The sequence below is a fragment of the Phascolarctos cinereus genome, unplaced genomic scaffold (assembly GCF_003287225.1).
Source record: "Phascolarctos cinereus isolate Bilbo 61053 unplaced genomic scaffold, phaCin_HiC Scaffold_3;HRSCAF=262, whole genome shotgun sequence".
Lineage (NCBI taxonomy): Eukaryota > Metazoa > Chordata > Mammalia > Diprotodontia > Phascolarctidae > Phascolarctos > Phascolarctos cinereus.
Window position 1 is genome coordinate 5188487 of NW_027555736.1, and position 20065 is coordinate 5208551.

A 20065-nucleotide genomic window follows, 5' to 3' on the forward strand; every position below is an offset into this window, starting at 1 on the left:
TTCTAAGATATTCCCTAATCTGACCCTGTCATTTTGCACTTGAGGAAACTGAGTGCCAGAGAGTGTTTGTCTCTCCCGATGTCACCCCCCCAGGCAGTGAATAGGAGAGTCTGGAATTGAATCCAGCTCCAAGTCTATGACCAAGATTTGGTCAAAGCTAAGTCTTCGATCTGATGTTAAATTTATCACGTTTCTCCTCCAAGCAGCTTTATGGAGCTGTGAGCATCATAGAATCTCCAAGTGTCTTGGAGAACATCCTTCTGTGCAGATATAGAAAGAGGCTCAGTGAATTCAAATGGCCTGCACAGGTTGCCACAGACACATAGTTGCTATGGAATCTACAAATTTAAACTTTGCTCTGAGAAACTGCCTCCTCATTATGTTATTTTTAAACTTGTGAGATGCCCTGGCACCTCTGAAGTAATGGGGAAAAGAAGCCTCCTTGTCAGTGTGTTAGCTCCCTATTTGCTGGTGTGTGAGGGATCTGTCTAGAGTTCTCAGTGCTTGTGGGGAGAGAGGGTCTGACTGAGGCAAAGAATCATGGAACATGAAAGCTGAAAGGGACCTTATAAATTGTACTGTACTATACTCCATAGGGACAGCTGGGCGGTACAGTAGATGGAGCACCATGCCTGGAGTCAGGAACACTCATCTTCTTGGGTTCAAATCTGGCCTCAGAAACTTGCTAGCTGAGTGACTCTGGGCAAGTCACTTACCCCTGTTTGCCTCAGTTACCTCTTCTGTAAAATGAGCTAGAGAAGGAAATGGCAAGCCATTCTAACACCTTTGCCAAGAAAATCCCAAATGGGGTCATGAAAAGTCAGACAGGACTGAACAACACCACCTGTATAAACATATGGGGAAGCCCAGGGAGGCACCTCACTTTGCCCAATAATGTCTTCTTGGAAGCAGCATGTGAATAAAATTCTTTTATATCAAAATGATTTTTCAACAAAACAGGGGAACTCATGATTTAAATGATAACTTCATGGGTTCTTTGGCCATATTTGGATTTCAGAAAAGGAAAACACATCTTTGGTGGTTATATTATTGTGGAACATGCCTTTTTCTTGGGGGAAAAGGGACTAAAAGGTGTTGATGGGGCTTCATGACCTGATTCCAGCCAGCTCCTTGAATGCCAGGTCCAAATAGGGGCTGGCACTGTTTTCCAGAACTGAAAAATATCTTCATTGTAAGTAAAGGTTTGAGAGGAAAATGCTACAAGTCACATACCTAAAATATGACCGGCATTTTGGTGGTAGTTAAACCCCCCCCCAACTCCAAACCCAAAGAACTGTGTGCCTGAGTGCAGACCCATACCCACATCCTGCTTGAGCAGGCATGTGTCTGCAGCTCAGTGGGGCACACAGCTGGATCATTGGCTAACTGCACACAGGTGACAGGCAGCCCCGCCAAACAGAACATCCTTTGGACCTGCCTGCTCGAAACCTTCCCAGGTCTCATTCTGCTTTGTTACTGCCTCCCAGTGGCTCAGAAAGCCCATAGCTTGTTGTTGTTTACTCTTCCAGAAGACTGCCAAATAGTAATGAAGAATAATAAAAATAAATTCACCCCAGGCCAAAAACCAGACAAAATGAAACAAAACTCCACCATAAAGAATGGCTAGCCAATTAGCATAAGTCTTCTTTCCAAGAAGGCTGAAAAGGGAAAAATCCAGTTGATCATCTCTGTGTGTCTCCTTGGCATGCCTGATAGAGGCTGGTGGTCTCTAGGCAGCAGACCAGCTCCCAGGTTTTATAGGATCATGGGATGATAGCGCTGTAAGGGACATCTGAGGACACATTCAACCTTCTCACTTTATAGATGGGGAAACTGAGGCCCCAAGAGGTGAAATGACTTGATAGGGTCACAACATCTGACCAACTTCTTCACCATGCCTCTACCCCAACCCCTCGGCTCATCTCTCACTCCAGCTTTCTGGCAGGACAGAGCCTTCTACATTGTAAGCACTTCATCAAAGCTTGATGACTGACTTTCTGATAGTAGGGCATTCCCTAGGATATGAGACCTCCATCCTCACTCTCCTATCTGATCTTTTCTTTAACGAATTTTAATCAGGATTTTTTTTCCTTACCTGTGGAGTTTTTAGCATAAAGTTCTTTCAATATCCCATTGCAATCATAGGCTCATAGATTTCCAACTCAAGGGATCTGAGAGACCATCTGGTCCAACCCCTCCATTTTACCACAGTGTACTGTCCAAGATTATTTGTGTCAGAAGCAGGATTGGAACTCAGGTCCTCTGGCTCCCAACCTAGTGTGATCCTTAGCCCTGGGCAATAGCCATCTTTTATTTGTCCAGCCAAAGTTATACAATCCAGACCTGAATTTGTAGCATTAGCATTGTACCCAAGGAAAAAGTGCTGTGGGTAAAGGAGGTCATTCTTTCCCTCCCCAAATTCTCCTAAGAATTCCTAGGCACTGAAAAATGCAGAGATCTGGCAGAACTCTCCCTGGCTCAGCAGTGAGGTAGTGAGAGGCTAATTTACTGCCTTCCCCCTCCCCCTCCCCAAGCCAAGTAGTGGAAGGGGAATATACATTTCAAACACAGTGTGTAAGGGATCCTCTGGGAGGCTGTGCACAAGGAGCGAGGAAAGGAAAGGGAGGGTCATAACCTGTCTGACCTGGAAACTTCTGTCTGATTTGCATTGCTCCGAAATTGATGGGGACAATGAGATAATCATTGGAAATTACACTCGCCACTGAAAACTGAGCCCTGCGTCACTGTATTTCACAATATGGAAATGATGTGCTCCCCCATGGGGAGGGGCAGAATCCCTAGGGCATCTGTTTCCTATCAGCCCTACCATGCTTGGAGTCTGGCTTGGACCTCTCACATTTAACCTTCTCAGCACGGGGTAGACCATAGGGCACAGAGCTGAAGAGTAATGAAACCACAGTGGCTTGCGATGTCTCCAGCCTAGGTACAGTTGAGAACATGGGCCATAAATGGTCTGCTTACAGGAGTAGGAAAAGTTCCAGATTCCCCCTGAAACAGACCCTATTAGTGCAACTAGAGCAGAAGTCCTGTGCCTAGGCATTGCCCTCTCCCATTTATCCATGCCTCTTTGCCCATTGCCTTCAAACTGTTCACAAGCTGCAATTACCTTGGGAGGTAGTGACGGTTCAGTTGATTAGCATGGTGAATTAAAGGAATGAGTCAGAAATGACATGTCCAGCTCTTCTGCACCACTCCTTGGTATTCCCAGCGTACCTCACCCCTGTTGTAAGAAGGTCAGAAATTAGAGAGAGAGAACATTCTCAAGCAGCTCGTACTTAGGAACAGAATTAACAATCATGCCGTATGTAATTGCCAGTTAATAGTAAGTTGCCTTCTAGATGGTAAAAAGTGAAATAAACTGGTGGGCCCCTAAAATTAAATTAATGTGATATTGGCTGCATTGAGAAGTGAATATAGTGCAATTATTAAGTGACTTTAATGGTGGCTTCAGTGTGGGGTGTAAGAATACATCTCATGCTTGTTTAAGAAAAATGAAAACATTCCTTGGGCATCCTACCTGGAAAATGTAAGCATGGTCATTGGAGCATCTTTGCATCCAATACTGCACTAGTGGAAATGCCCCAAGTTGTTGAATATGATAAAAGAGATTATTTCTAATTAGAATATATAAGCAGTATAGTGTGGTTTGATTAAGACGAATTAGAATTTGGATGCTTCTAATTGGAATCATGTTAGGGCTCAAACTACTTCTGTAGACCTGTTTTCAAGTGTGCCAACTCTGGCCTTGGAATGACCATTGTGCATAAACCCTTTCTAGGAAGCAAAAGTCCAGCGCCAAGGGGGTGAGGGTGGCTTGACTGGAAGCCAGGTTCCCCAGCCTGTTCTGAAGCTCACTCATTTAGAGTTTTTAAGGTTGATCTCTTTTACCTCAATGTTTGGTTGACCCACCCTCAGTTTGGAGATTTCTTGTGCTCAATTAAAGAAATTATCACAAATCACTTGGAGTCAACTTGTCATTTGCCACAGTCTGAACCCAGTTGATAAACAAGATATTAGCAGTCAATAGTAAACATGTCCAGAGAGGACACTAGAAGAGTTTGAAAGCTGAAGGCAGAGAATCATTCCCAGACCTGGTCTTCACTTTATCGTTGTGGGCACAAAAACTTGCATTCAATTGCAGGCTCATGAAATCATTACGCCCCCACTAATCATTCAGTTTGTGTTCTTTCTGATGGAGTATTTATGTTGGGGGTTTGGGGGTAGGGGAGTTAGATTGTATTTTAATGACCCTGGCAGGATGTCCAGTGGAAGAGAGAACACCTTCCGCCATTCACCACATCCGTCTAGTGTCCCCCAGTTTAGCTGTTTCTTCTCTTGTGTCTGACCACTGATGTGGGCAAGTTTTCACCATTTAACCCCCACTTCCCATCACTCTGCTCAAGGGCCTCATGTTCCTAGAGCATTTGAAAGTCCTTTTGTGTGTCATCAAAGGGGCTTCCATCACTGGGGCTGGGACCCTGCTTACAGTCAATAGCTCCTCTCCATCACAGCCAACACAAACTAGCTGTCTCATAGGTCAGTGCTCTTTAAACAAATGACTTGTATCCACAGAGCAAATGATTCTTAATTGCCTACCACAAATCATACTATTTTTACTATGCTAAACCCAGGGCTCATTCAGCCTTCCTTCTGTGGAGACCCTCTGATTATTTCAGTTATCCGTTCTCACTGTGTCATGGGGGCAATGTAAAAAGTGAACGCTTGGCCTCGAACAGTGAAGTCTGTGCTTTGGGGTTGAGGTCTGCCATTAGATATGGAGCTATGTTGTTGTTGCTCAGACTGCCTACTGCTGCCATCCTGCAGCAACATGGCTCAGTTCCTCTTCTCCCAGTGCTGGGGAGGACGCATTGGGAGTTAGGTCCACTGGCCTTTCTATGGAGAGAAGAGCCTTTTAAATTCTTTAATGAGTAATTTGGCACACAGTAGATGCTTTTTTGCATGACCCGCATCTTAAAGCCTTAAAGTTAAGCCATCCATTTGGGCAAAATAAAATAGACTTGAGATAATTATCCCTGCTCAGCTCCTCATCAACTCTGTGACCTTGGGTAAAGTAGCTTTGCTTTCCTGGGCCCCGTTTTCCTCATCTGTGAGGTAAAGGGCGTTGGACGATATGGCTTTTGAGGCCCTTTCCAGGTCTGTGATCCTTCATAATCCTATGTCATGATACCACCCCTCTGGGCCCCATGATTTCTACTGGGACCACTGGGATATTACTCAGCATCCTAGAGCACCTTCCTCATGCCCCTAGCTTGGATAACCTAGATACATATTCTCATCTCCCCCCCTGACCCCCGCTCATCGCCATAGCCATGATCTCGAGCATATTAGTATCTCTGGAGTGAGAAGGGAAAAGAAGAGCCTTCACTTCCTGGTCCCTGCCTGTCTTTCCATATCTACTCCTATTACAAGGCAGCACCAAGCGTGAAAACAACCTATTAATTAATCTTCTTTATTGACTTTATTAGTTTTGGGGCAGGGCAGATTCCAGTTGGCCTCTTTTCCAAAGGGTGGCTACTTCAGGTTTTACCTGGGGGTGGGTCCTTCTCGTCCCCTTTCTTTCCTGTCTCAGAGGAGGCCCTTGGAATGAGACATACCATTTGTGCTGTTGCCCAAGTAGACGATTTGTCCTAATCAGTGACACCCATTTACTAGAATTGCTTAAAATGAACTATACCTCATACCGAAATCGCACATTTAGAGTGCGCCATACATCATCTGAAAATTGAGGGCCAGTAAACTTTTCTGTTCCTCCGGCGGGATCATAGACATGCATCAAAATGTTAAAAAATGATTGGTGAGCGAGAACTGTCACCCATTTATCAAGGAAAAGGGACATTATTTGCTAATTTCCCAACCAGGCTGGTGACAGGGTGCTTCGTCTTTAGACCCATGGTGACCAGCACGGCCTTTTTGTTATTAGTACAAGTCAAGCGCTTTTTGGCTGTTGCTAACAAGACACATTTGTCTATCATCATAGTGGGCTTGATTTTTTTTCCTAGTGGCTGGGACCAAAGTCCGCTCACTGCATCCTGATTGGCCACCCTGCTGCTGGCTCTGGTGACACCAGCAGAACAGCCAGCCTGATAAATCACAAAGTTTTCATGTCAAGGTGAAGCTATCGACTGGGCCACACCAAACCTGACAAAATGGAGTGGCGAGGAGGCAGCCATTTGTCTTCCCAAAAGGACAAAGGGGTCATCTGGATTTCACTTAATAATTGCTGAAATTTTTATAGTTGAAAACAGACCTAGCTTTCTTTCTATTAAATGGGTGGGGGTAGTGGAAGGAAGACAGCCAGAGACAGAGAGAGACAGAGACAGTGATAAAAGCAGAGATAGAGAGAGGGGAAGAAAGGGAAGAGGAAGAGAGGAGAGGGAAGAGGAGGGGAGGGGAGAAAGATTGAGAATTTTTTGTATCTTGCTCCCACATTTTTTATTGCCAAAGCTGGGCAGTGAAAAGAAGATAATAAACTTGTTCTCTTTAGAAGGCTGTAGGCTTTTGTGCTCAATTTTTGATGTTTCAAGTTCTACCTGACCTCCTACAATGCCTTCTTTGTGTGCTCTTTCCACTGGGTTTGGAATGAGAAGACTGGTTTCAAAACCTGCCCCTATCTTTGGACTATCCTTGTGAATGTGGGCTTCACTTAATGTTTCTGGCTTTCAGTTTCCTCTTTTGTAAAATGAAAGGACGGGGCCAGAATCAGGAGCCCTTCACCTTTCTTGTGTCCTAAGGCCCTTAGGCATTCTGCTGAGCCCTATGGATCCCTGCTCAGAAAATGGGTTTTAAATGCATAAAATAGAATACACAGGAATCCAATATGATTACAAAGGAACCCTATGTTATTGAAATAAAGATACTATTTTTTTCTCCATCCAAGTTCATGGACCTCAAGTTAAGAACCCCTGGACTAACTAAAGCTCTAAAGCGCCTTCAGCCTCTAAATCTATGTTTCCGTGTGATGCGGAAGATACCTGCAGGGCTATTAAGAATGCAGAATAGGGGCAGCTGGATGGCACAGTGGATAGAGCGCTGGCCCTGGATTCAAGAAGACTTGAGTTCAAATCTGGCCTCAGACACTTCACACTTATTATAGCTGTGGGACCCTGGGCAAGTCACTTCACCTCATTATCTCACACACACACACACACACAAGAATACAGAATAAAACGAAAGGAGGCAGGTGGGTAGGGAGAAAGGGGCTGGATTGGAATTAGAGAACCTAAGTTCAAATTCTATCTCTGTCTTTTCCTACCTGGTGATTTTGGACAAATCAACTAACTTTTATGAGCCTCAGTCTCCTCATCTTAAGAATCAGGGGATTGGATCCAATGATCTTTGTGGTCCCTTCTAGTCTGAAATCTCCGATCATAAGATCCTGTGAATGTTCTCAAAGAAACTCTAGAGTTTGCCCAGTTAGAACAAGGGTCCAACAGTGAAAGTCAAAACAGCCATTATAAGGAAGCTTCAACTGAAGCGTGTGGTTGCCCATTTCTTCTTCAGAAGTGGCCAGGGAGCCACACTCATAGTCATAGGAAACTAGTAACTCCCAAAGTCAAGGTAGGGTGATTTTATTTGTTTCTGGCTCAGAATTGATAGTCTTTGATAGTGTCATTGATAGGGATAATTGCAGGCAATAGCCTAGCCAATCTATTCTCCCTGGATCAGTAGGAAAATGTTAGCAGCCTCAGGAGGAGAAGGCCTTGGGAGCTGACCACCTCGGTGGTGCTGACCTGGGTTGGTGTGATGACAGTGATCTAGGCTGAGATATGTTTGTGTTTTCATTGTAAGTCATTATTAGGCAGGGGGGGGGGGGGGGAGTGCATGATGTTTTTACTCGTTTATAGAAACTTGCTCCAGGCTGTGACTTGGTATCTGAAAATTGTAATCCAAGAAAAACAAAAGAAGTGTTTTTTTAAAAACCCAAACAAAAATCAATTGGGTTATTTAAGTCATGGAGAAGCAGAAAAGTAATAGCTAGGAATTTGGTTTCTGTGAAATGGTTTTTTTTTCTCTTTTCTGAAATATCTTAAAAAAAACTGAAGGCTATTAGTCTGTGATGTGGGCTGTTTTTTACATTTAAATATAAAGGTTTTAAAATGTTGTTAATGAGCGCATGGAATAACTTCTTTTCACCAGGGGCTTCAGGATATGGAGTTATTGTACATTCATTGTACAGTACAGCACTCATTAGAGCATGTGGTACATTTTAAATGCAGAAACTCACATTGAGACAATAGACCACTGCAAATCTGAAGAGTGGGAGGATTTTGTAAATAATTTTCCAACAGCAATTTCTTAAGGAATAATGCTAAAATGGACAGCTTGCCTCTCCTTCTCCAAGTCTTCATTGTCTCAATCTCTTCCATTGCTGCCCTCCTATCTATCATACATATCAAAAGCTCTTCCTTTTCAAAATGAGGCCTCTACCACTTCTTCCCAGCCACTTTTTCTGCCCTCCATCAAAAACAGTTGATGTCCTAGGATTCCCAAATGTGAGGTGTATAGATTTGTGGTAACACTGCCACTGGTTCCCAGCTCATTCCCCGTCTTGTTCCTTCTTTCATCTTTGTGAGAAGAATCCTATAGGTGAGGGTTCGAGCCTGGATGATCCCTTGTTGGCTATGTTGCAATGCCGATGCTTAGAAGGGCAGCATGGGGTGAATGATGTGGCTGCTGAAGCCTTTGGAACTCCATTCCAATTCAGGGATTCTGGAAGTAGGCACACCTGGGAATGCCAGCTAAGGCCAGGCAATCCATGGTATTCTCCTTTGTTTTAGTTCTCTGCCCCTCAGTCTCTTCATCTATAAAAATGAAGCCTTTGGACTGGCCATTTCATAAGAGCCCTTTCAGTTCTACTTCCCAGGAGGCATTGAACCAAGGAGTCATTTTAAATTTTAAGTTACGAAGAATTAACCTTGGTGGGCCATTTTCGAAGATTATACTTTTGGCCTTCTCTCTAAAGTGGTGGCTGTCCTCACGATTGTGCCCTCACCAAATGTGCTTTACTGATGCTTGCTCCCTGGTGCAGGCAGTACCAGGAACACAGCAGAACAGGGCAGGCAGCACAATTTCCATTAGGGGCATGAATTTCAAGAATCATGCTGAGGCATCAGTATTTTCAGGCATCCAGGGGAGGCTGGGCCCATGGCTTTCTCACAGTATTTTTTTCTTTCCTTTTCCAACTTGAAAAATGAAATGATAACATTACTCACCTTTGCATGTTAAAATGTATAAACAATAATAATAATAATGGCCAATATTTATATAGAGCTTTATTCTTCTCCCAATACCTGTGTGAAGCACTTATTATTATTATCCCCACTGTATAGATGAGAAAACAGAGGCTAAGACAAATTGAGTGAATGGCTGGGTGTCACGTAGCTAGGAAATAGATAGGCACCTAGGTGGTACAGCAAATAGAGCTCTGGGCCTAGAGTCAGAAAGACCTGAGTTCAAATGCAGCCTCAGACACTTACTAGCTGAGTGACCCTGGGCAAGTCATCTATTGCCTGTTCTCCTCAGCTGTAAGGGGATAATAAGAGCACCTACCTTACAACGGTGTTGTGAGAATCAAATGAGATCATATTGATGAAGTGCTTGGCACATAGTAGGTGCTGTTTAAAGGCTTATTCTCTCTGTTGCTAGTAAGAGTATGAGGCAGGATTCAAACCCAGGTCTTATTGATTCCCAGCTCAGTGCTTTATCCATGATACCACTTAGCTGTCAGGATGCTATCCCTTCTGTTTTAGCCTTCTTTCCCCTCCATCCAGTTCTTCTCCTCCTGCTCTAATTCAACAAGAGAAATCAGTCATTTAATCAATAAGCATCTATTAAGCACCTACTGTGTGCTAGGCCCTATGATACAAGGACAAAAGAAAACAAACAAACAAAAAATCCTTCCCTTCAAGGAGAGAAGGCTGGTCTAGAGCCCAGATGGGGACCTGACTACCATTCTTAAAGCTCTGGAAAAATTTCACTGGCATTCATTGTTAATACTTTGGGGCTCTGTCTACACTTGGCCCAGCACCCCAAAGCACCTCATTCTTTACCACTATTAGAATCATCTTTGCCAATAAATTAGACCAGAAAGCCAGTAAGGAGAATGGAGCATCATCTCCAGGTGCAAATATTTGCTCTGATATTTAGATTTAATTGAGCAATGCTGATCTGAGAAATTTTAACTGAAAAAAACAAACAAACAAACACCCATTTGGGCCCTGAGAGAGAAGCTGGATGGATTATCCCCTAAGGAAAACCCTACATCATGTAGATTTGGGCACTGCCACATTCCTAGTCTCACTCCATCCTCTTTTGGAAAGTTTTAAAATGTGATGTAAAAAATTGAAGCCTGGCCCAGTGGTTAGCTGGCCAGCCTTGGAGGCAGGAAAGTACTGGGTTCAAGTTCCACTTCAAAAACATACCTACTATGTGACTCTGAGAATATAGTGGGGCTGAATACCTTCTTGTTGATTCATTGATTTGCATTATTCTCTCAGTGGCTTCAAGACTGTTGGGTGCAAGAGTTAAGGATGTGTAGCGATGGAGGGAATGTGTCCTCCCAGAAGTCACAGGACCATAGAGTTAAAGATATGAGAGATGACAGCATCCAACTTCTCACTTGGTGGAGGAGGAAACTGAGGTCCAGAGAGTCAAGTGCTTTGCCCAACGTCATCAGAGGATGAGGGGGGCATTGCCCCCAGGCCTCTGGATCCACAGCCGCGTCCAGAGCAAATGAAAATGGAAGACTTTGGCAGCTGGTTGGGATTTTTTAGAATTGGTTCCTAAATTTTCTCCAGTGTAGAACCATTTTTTTGTTTGATGTGTGCAAATCAATTTCCCAAGATTGCACTCCATCAAACCTTGTCTTTCTTGGCTGATTTTAATGTCCTTCTCCCAGAGGACTGAGTAGGAGATTGACTTGGGAGAGGAAGTTTGGGTTTTATCCCTGCAGAAGGAAAATGGTAAACAATAGAAACAGTTTGAAGAGAGTGTGAAAGGATAAACTGGTTTCTTCTCACTTTGTTTAAAGCAAGTTCTTCTAACCTCTTTCATAAGAGTGAACTTGTTTGAAAAGTGTGCTTGTGAGAAGACGTGTGTAGGCATCTGCTGCCTTTTCCTTGGGGGAGGAGGCGAGGTAAGATGACATCACCCACCTGGAGAGAATGTGTCGGTGATAAGTGGCTGTTGGGTGCCACTTTGTTGGAGATCCTCCAGGCCCAAAGGCTTCCCATCCCTAGAGTGGGAGGCTCTATCTGGGCCACCATTTCTCTTAGTTCTCCATCACTGCAGGGCTGGGCCAGGTGGAGTGTACTCTCCATGAGCCCATAAAAGCCAGAAACCAACGTATTCTTTGAGGGATGTAAACAGAATTGTTTGAATGCCATCCAATTGTTGGCGGTGAGGCTATTCTTTTTGTAACAAGGAAGATGAGCTGTCCCCTTTTCTGTGTTTGGTGTCACATCACAATACCATTATTTCCTGCCAGGCACTCCTGAATGGGAAGACAATCCCCATGCACTAGGCCCAGTTAGGCGGGCTGGAGGAATGTCTGGGAACAATATCCCAGATATGAATGAGGTGTTTCTTGATTTTCAATTAGAAGTCAACAGTGGCTGTTTTCCCATCCTCTGTTGGGAGACTTTAAGGAAAATTCTTTGCCATGATCTGGTTAGATGAGGATATTCAGTAGCCCACATGTGAACCCACTGGGATCTGATTGGATTGAAGCCTTAACTGGCCTACACATGAACTTACATGATCTGAGTGAACTTGGTTATTAAGTGGCCTACACATGAACCCATAGCTAAAATGGAACTTTAGGAAAGGCTCTGGGTGGCCAAGACAGCATTGATTTGCCAAGGGGGAAAACCCTCTCTTGGTAGAAGAATGGGGAACTGAGAAGTCATGTGTGTGCATGTGTGTGTGCACATATGTGTGTGTGTGTGCATATGTGTTTCTGGTTGTCCTAGGTCAGGCTGGAGAGAACAGTTGGTCACCCTCCCACCAGCTTTAGCCCCTCCTGATGAATGAGGCGACCCAGCCTTTGTGTTTCCTAGGCACTCCACGATGCTTGGCTCAGCCTGCCGAGTTCTGTGATTGAAATTCATTGCCAAATTTATTGAGAAATTAATGAGAAAAGCTGCAAAGTATTGACTGGGAGAGGAAAACACAACTCATCTTGAATGAGGAGGAAAATGCAGCAATAATTTAGCCACTATTGATTCTGCCCTGTCCATGTATTGATCTTCATTTTACAATATTAATTTGCACCTGCAATCGGCTGCAAAGGGAATGGGTCTCATCTCACTGCTGCGTTAATGTGCAAACCATTAGGTGGTCTGAAGAAGCAGCATGTTACAAGGCCTATCGGCAAGGCGGGCTTTTTCCTCTTCTATTTTTGTGTGTTATGGAATGGACTAAAAATTAATTTTTTGTCTGACAAAATATTAAAGTGAAAACCCATCTAAAACACATCCCTCCTCTCTGCCTCGGCGGCTGCTTTTCATCTGGGCCAGGAACAATCAGCTACCTGAAATTCCAGCCACTTCTCATCATCATGCCCATATCAGTTCAAAGTTCATGAAATTTCTATGAGCATTGATCTCTCCCCATTGATTTTTTTTTGCAGCAGATCTTTGAAATTTTAATTTCCCGAGCATCTGAATTTCTTATAGATGAAATGCACTTGGTAGAGACAGTTGATGATAAAGTGGAGAACTTAGCATCATTTTAAAGCCTAGAAAAGGGAGGACATGCAGGCATTTTCAGACTTTGTCTCATGTTTTGGAGATGGTACCATCGAGGGGTTGTGATGTGGCCAGGCATTCAGGTGGGGGGAAGTGCCCGCTCGGCCCTCAGTGGACACCCATGTTTAATGCCACTTTTCCACCAGTCAGTTTGGAAAGCAAAGCCCTTGGAGCAGCCTCGGCAACAGCCAAAGGAGGGAGGGTGGGCGGGGGGTGGGAGAGACAGTCTTCAGTGCACACTCGTTGGCTCACAGCAGTCTTTATCACCTGGTCAAGTTCACCTACTTACTTATCAGTGGGACATTTAATAACCTCAAGGTGATCTAATTGGTATTGGCATTTTCCCCCCTTGGATTCAGCTGGTTAATGTGTAAACTACTTGTCAGCAAATAGCAGTTTGTCACTGAAATCAGTAACACCCTCTAGAGGAATGTCTCTGTATTGAGCAATCAGATTATGCTTTATTTAATTTTTACACATTACAACCTGTGCTAGTTCATTCAGGCCCCTGCAAGACTCACAAGTCGGGCTGCCCAGGCTGGGCAGGTGGGGGGGCAGGTGGGGCCCAGGGAAGGATGGAAGAGGTGGGTCCTGCATGCCCAGCCCCCTCCCCCAGGCCTGCGTGGAGGCTCTCTCCTGCAGATGTTCTGATGATGTAGTTATGCAGCTAATGTGAAAAAGGGCCTCATTAGGAGGGTCTGGTTGGAGCCGGAGCCTCACTGCCTCATGCCAAACACAGAACTAGGAAGTCACAGGAAGATGATCATTATTGAAATGAAATGGGAACTCACTTACTAGCTGGAGCCAGCAGCTGGAAGGGAGCAAATGAATGTCTTCCTGTTTTTATTATTGCAGGCAGGTTTTCTGAGGCAGGAGGAAGGCTGCTGCCAAACCTGGGCTCCCTGGGTCTCTGGGCGCCCCTGTCCTCCTGCCTGCCTGCTCCAACAATAGGCTGACTGTCCGGCAGGCCTCCGAGAAGCTCGCTTCCGGCAGGACATGGCTAATGACAGCTTCTCCCCAACAAGACCGTCCATTTAAACACAATTACTAGACAAGTGCTTAAAGGCAGCTCAGATGGACAGACTGGCCAGCACCGCCTACAGAGAGACGGATGGCCCTGGCTCTGGAATGGTCTCTTGCCTCAGCTCCTCCGAGTGGGGCGGTGGGGGGAGCTCAGCCTTTCTCCTCTTCTCTCTTTGCATCCCAACCCTCTTCTGGCTTAGAAGATGAGCTGTTCAGGGCTGCTGACTCAGAAACTCAGGGAGATGGGAAGAGAAGGAGAAAGCGGTGGTGAAGGCAGGGGAAGAAGAGAGGAGAGGGGAAAAGAGGAGAAGGGGGGTGAAGGAAAGGGAGGAGGAGGAGAAGATGGAGAAGGAGGAAAAGGAGAAAGGGGAAGAGGAGGGGGAGGAGGAAGAGGAGGAGAAGGAAGAGGAGGGAGTAGGGGGAAGAAGAGAGGAGAAGGGGGGTGAAGGAAGGGGAGGAGGAGGAGATGATGGAGGAGGAGGAAGAGGAGGGAGGAGGGGGAGAAGATGGAGTAGGAGGAAGACGAGAAAGAGGAAGAGGAGGGAGGAGGGGGAAGAAGAGAGGAGGGTGAAGTAAAGGGAGGAGTAGGGGAAGATGGAGGAGGAGGAAGAGGAGAAAGAGGAAGAGGAGGGAGGAGGGGGAAGAAGAGAGGAGAAGGAGGGTGATGGAAGGGGATGAGTAGGGGAAGATGGAGGATGAGGAAGAAGAGAGAGGAGGAAGAAGAAGAGGAGGAGGAGGAAGAGGAAGAGGAGGAGGAGGAAGAGGAGGAGGAAGATGAAGAGGAAGAAGGAGGGGAAGAAGAGAGGAGGAGGGTGAAGGAAGGGGAGGAGGAGGAGGAAGAATATAGGATGCCTGAATAGGAACAGTCCCTTAGTTCTTTCATGGTGAGGACAGGCCCAAATTCTGTCTCTCATTTTGACATCAACATCTCTCCAGAAGATGCCTCAGACCCTAGTTTACACATTTAGCATCCCCTACCAACAAATCAATCAGAAAGCATTTATGAAACACCCATTATGGGCCAGGCATTATGTTCTGTGCTGGAAAGACAAAGACAACAATAGAAATGGTCCCTGCCCTCAAGGAACTTACATTCCACCCCAGGAAAGCAATTTAGTGGGAACTAAGTTAGGTACCATCCCTTCTCTGGGGGAAATTTTCTGCCCCCCAGAAAACCACCCAATAGAAGGAGGTGTATCCCATTTCTAGATATACCAGTGTCCAGCCTCCCCCACCCCCACTCCTACACAAGGTACCCACCCTATACTCTTCCTTAATTTAATTAGGTTTATGCTTTAGAAGGATTGGCATGTGGGTCTAATAAAATGATCACATACATTTTGGGGCTATTAGTTATTAATACAGACCTTGAGGCAGTCGTAGCTGACAAAGAAGGTTAGGTCATCAAAATGCGGACCAAAACTGTGTATGTCACAAGAAAGAAAATTCTGCCGAATGCTGCCCATTGGTACGTCCCTAATAGTGGCAGACAGACAGGAGGCTTTCTGGTCACAGCTGCAAGCAGAGAGTCTGACTCCACTTTCTGTTGCCACATTAGCTTTAGCCATCCCAAGTTGAACTGACATCACAGACCGTTAAAATTTTATCAATTGTGGTATGATTAATCCCCCAGTACACTGGAATGACTTAAATATTTAGAATGTTTCTTCTGTTATGACTTTAATGCTTGTAAAGTAACAAGATTAACTCCAGTGCACTCAGAGATATTTAAATATGTATCCTCCTTGAGCTGTAGGCGGTTTCTGCATGGCAGAGTCATTGAGGATATTTGGTTGTGTCAGACCCTATTTGTAGGACCCACTCTGGATATGGGCCTGCATATGATAACCGGATATCTGGCCCTTTCAGAGGTTGTCTGATTGCCTGGCTCATTTGGCATGGAATGCGATTCCCTGCTAACCACGCTTCTTATTCATTCAGGTTTTATTGCTGTGTAATTTTCTTATTCTAAAATAAAGGCTCTCCAACAAAAATTACTATGCATTAGGCCGCGGTCGCCTACTCAAATGGATATTAATACAGTTTATCTCTAAAAGGACGAATAATGTATTTGAAACAGATAAAAGGCCCTCCACTAAATGAGGAATGTTAATATCTTATGGCATGGTTAATAAAGAGATATTTCACAAGGGAGACTTGTTTTATGACTTCTGATACAACAGCCCTGTAATCTGACATATCTGCAATGATATAATTTTGCTCATACATTCATCTCCTTTACACTCAGCAGCCTCATCGGAGCTCAATTTGAATTCAGGACAAATGAGTGGCACTAATTACTTTGAGGGGATTTATTAGGAAGCATATACTTTCACTGTCGATAGGCAGAGGAGGATGCCTGGGCTGGAAGGCAGGAGCCCACAGGGCATCCCTTGGCCCCAGAGGGGGCTCTTGTGTTCACTGTCATTTTCTTTAAAGCAGAGTTTAAATTTAGTCCAGGGCCATATGCTTTTAAGATGAAAGAGGCTGCTAAATAACATCTTGGAATAAATGGTAGATGAATGTTCACCCATTAATTTTTGGTGCCTAGGATGCTGACAGATGTACATGCTCGAAGGAAGAGGGCTACAAATATGAAGATAAAACCAATTTGATTTTTCTCCTCTTTCTTCTTGTTCTACTTTTCCTCCTCTTCCTCTTTCTCTTCTTTCTCTTCTTCCTCTTCCTCTTCTTCTTCTTCTCCTCCTCCTCCTCCTCCTCCTCTTCCTTCTCCTTTGCTTTCTTCTTCCTCATCTTCTTTTTCATATTTCTTTTCTAGCCCTGACTTTCGCTTACCCAAGGCTCCTTCTCTAATTATCCACGAGGTCAGTAAGCAAAATTGGGAAGAAGCTGGGAGATCAATACAAATTATCCTTGAGCAAACCATGGCTGACAGTTTGAATTGCAGCATATGTTTACCCAAAATCAGGCAATTTATCTTAATATCAGCAAAGTAATGCAGCGCAGGTGAAAGGTCAGGCAATCTCTCCACCTCATAATTACCCAGTTCTAAAACAGGAAAGTGGTATTGATTGGCCTGGCTCGGGGCTCACCGCCCGGTGACTGGGACGTGCCCGCACCTCGCCCCAGCTCGGCTGGACTCTCAGCTTGTAAAGTCGACACACGGAGAATTTATTACATGTGTTCAGGGCAGGGTCTTGCGCTTTCTCCTCCGGCCCCAGACTCTGCCCATGAAGCCACTCCTGCTCTTCGTTTGGTTGAGCCATAGGCTGATGGATTCTGTGGGGCTGTGCTCCCTGGGCAGGCAGGCAGGCTGGGGGCCAGGCCGTGGGCCCCCAGTCAAGGTGGATTTAGTCTGTTATTAGTCAAGCTGCTCTGCATATAGCCAGCTGCTCTTTGAGGCACGGAGGCAAATTGAATAACCCAGCCCCCAATTATCCTGAACCTCCAAGTCTTTGGGATATATGTGACTTCTCCTGTAATTTAAAGAGAGAGGCCATTTTTCCTAATTCCTACATGCAAATCTGGCAGCTGGCCTGCTGGTGTTGGAAGCCTTAGTGGGAGTGAGGCCCAGGCTGGTGGCCCCTTCATCTCTGGCACCTTTGGGGGCAGCAGGAATCATTGGTAAATGCCAACACTACCTGGGACCCCCCCCCAACATTACCTAGAGCTATCGACCAGATCTCATTACTGTCTGGGCATTGAACTGAGGTGAAAGGCACACTCCCATTTATGTGGCTTTAAAAGATTTGGGGTTAATACAGGGAGAACATCAATTCCACTGAAACACTGGGAAATGTCTTCCTTAGAATGAGAGTGTATGGTTATTACAAGTCATAAAGCCTCCGAAAGCTCGCATTCAGGTTCCAATCACCTGTCAGCTGGATTTGCATGAAATCAATACTGGTTGGGCATCTATCTTATCTGATCACCTTTCATCAGACCAGATTCATTAAGTCAACCAGTCCTGGTCATTAGCTGGGAAAGAGGAGAAATCTTGACAAGTTACAAATGCACAGTACACCACCTTCTCTGTTCCCTAATCAAGAAATGTAATACTTTATTTAATCCCTCCGAAGTAAGTCATTTGGTGCAGTCCTGGCAGAGGCTCATCTTTCCCCAACCCACCAAGCTCTTGCTTGACACCCTTGTATGGGTCCAGGCAAAGACATGACAAATTGTCCCCCAAGTCAATGCTGACAGCTTCTCATGATTAATGGTCTGATTATGAAGTGGTTTTACACATATAGAATTTACATCACACAGTGTTAGGAATTTTGCCATGTCACACACGCCAAGGCATTCTGAAGAGCTCCACTCTTTGCAAAGAAAAAAGAGAGAGGGCCAAATCCCAGCAAAAGCCATGTCATGTAAAATCAATACGTCGGATCAATGCTTTATTAACAAGAAAATGTCTTACTTCACATTCCTGTGTGGACCTTTGTCTCCAAGATGCATGATGGAATGTCAAATCACATTGGAGGCTTCAACTTTCCGGCATGTAATTGAGTGCACTGATTACGAGGGGTGCATGTGTCTTTGCACGTGTATGTGCGTGCGTGCACGTGGGGTACCGGGTGGGTGTTTACACAAACACGCAGAGCCCTCCTGGGAGATGTCGGCCCACCACCAGGGATCCTGGGGGCAGAGGTCGCCTCTACGAAGATACAGCCCCGGTGCCCCCTCGCTTGGCAAACTTACTGAGTTGTGCAGTGTTAATCATCAGATTACATGCTGACTAATGAGTGATGGCCTAAATTGCAGGCTGAGTAATGAATAGATGGGGGCAGCTCCTATTAGGCTCAGAAAACCCATTGATTTATGTTGCACCACGCACCTCAGAGTTACCCCTCGAAAAACGATATCTACATCAAGAACTAATATACTCTAATATAAGTATTTTCATCTTCACTCGAGTCCTCGGGCCTCGAGGCTCAGTTTTTGTTGGAGTCAGGCAGAGCTATAATAAAGCCCTATGACTCCTTATCAAGCTTGTTAAACACAGTGTGTGCAGGCTAACTGAGTCAGTCTCATGATTCATGCACTGTACACAACCCCGTGTGCTGCTGATTTATGACCAAGAACAGTTCATAGTCAAAATTACAATTTGAGGGATAAAAAGATTAATTACTATTTGTGGCCTGCAATTTCATGAGGCTAGTAGATTGCAGCTGTGGAATGATAGCGCCCTACATCAGTTTGTAGTCAGCCATTCACAGATTATTAAAGCTTTGGAAGATTAAGCACTCTTCCTGCCTGCTTGGTGTGCAGGCAATATGGGAGACAAGAAAGGACCACAGGGATAAATCTGAAGCTAGCAATAGCTGGACATATGTCATAATTGCCAGTTTCCCATAAATCCCTGGCTGGTATAGAATGCAGCCGGTGATGCAGGCATCACATCACGACTCTCGTGATCTCACTATATGGCCTCCAGACCTAGGAGGGGGCAGCCTCTGGCCACTACTTTTGCAGTCTAGGGGATGACCCTTTGACTTTCTTTCTGCCTAATTATAGATTAGAAGCAATTGTTACTTTTGTGTGCAAAAGGAAGAAGGGGGAGAGAGAAATAGAAAGAGAGAGAGAGAGAGAGAGAGAGAGAGAGAGAGAGAGAGAGAGAGAGAGAGAGAGAGAGAGAGAGAGAGAGAGAGAGAGAGAGAGAGCGCTGTTCCCTATGACACAATCAAACTGGGCTTTTGAGGGACACAGAGCCAGGGAGTGATGGGCATGTGGTCTGTTTGTGATATAACAAGAAACAGATGATGTAAGCATCATTAATTTGACGCCCGTTTCTATTTTATGTTCCAGCCCTTAATGAACCAACCATAGATTATGGCTTTCAGAGGTTGCAGAAAGTGATTCCTCGGCATCCAGGGGATCCTGAAAGGTTACCGAAGGTTAGTCCAATAGAATGAAAGGGGCTCCATTGCTGCCTTTCTGTTCTTCTCTTGGAGTGTTTGCTTGTTTGTGTTTTTGTTTTACCATGGACCCACTGTGGGTCAGGGACTTGGGGGTTTCAAGAACTAGGTCTCTTTATAATGACCTAAAATCAGCTGCTTACTTTTGGACAGTAGCAGGTATGGGGCCACCCTTCCCAGCCCCCCTGGGCCCCAGAGAAATGTTCCTTACGGGTGCCTTGGGCATTAAGGAGGCAATGGGCAGTTTCATGTTCCATATTTCATCTCGACAAGAACATCTAACGGAGAAGAATGGCTTTTCTGATCCAAATATTTTGGATTCTGCAAGGGGGACATAAACTTCCTGCATAATGAAATAGTTCAATTAAGCATTTT

The 20065-nt window shown here is 45.0% G+C and overlaps 1 protein-coding gene across 7 annotated transcripts in view; it reads left to right on the top strand.

The window, feature by feature from the left end:
* The window catches only part of EBF3 (EBF transcription factor 3), a 151349-nt gene that overhangs the window by 116694 nt on the left and 14590 nt on the right, over positions 1 to 20065 (top strand). For all 7 annotated transcript variants that reach the window (XM_078150687.1, XM_020978357.2, XM_078150685.1 and 4 more), the window contains exon 11: positions 19581 to 19669. In XM_078150687.1, coding sequence (XP_078006813.1) covers positions 19581 to 19669 — 89 coding nt within the window. The remainder of the gene's footprint in view (positions 1 to 19580; positions 19670 to 20065) is intronic.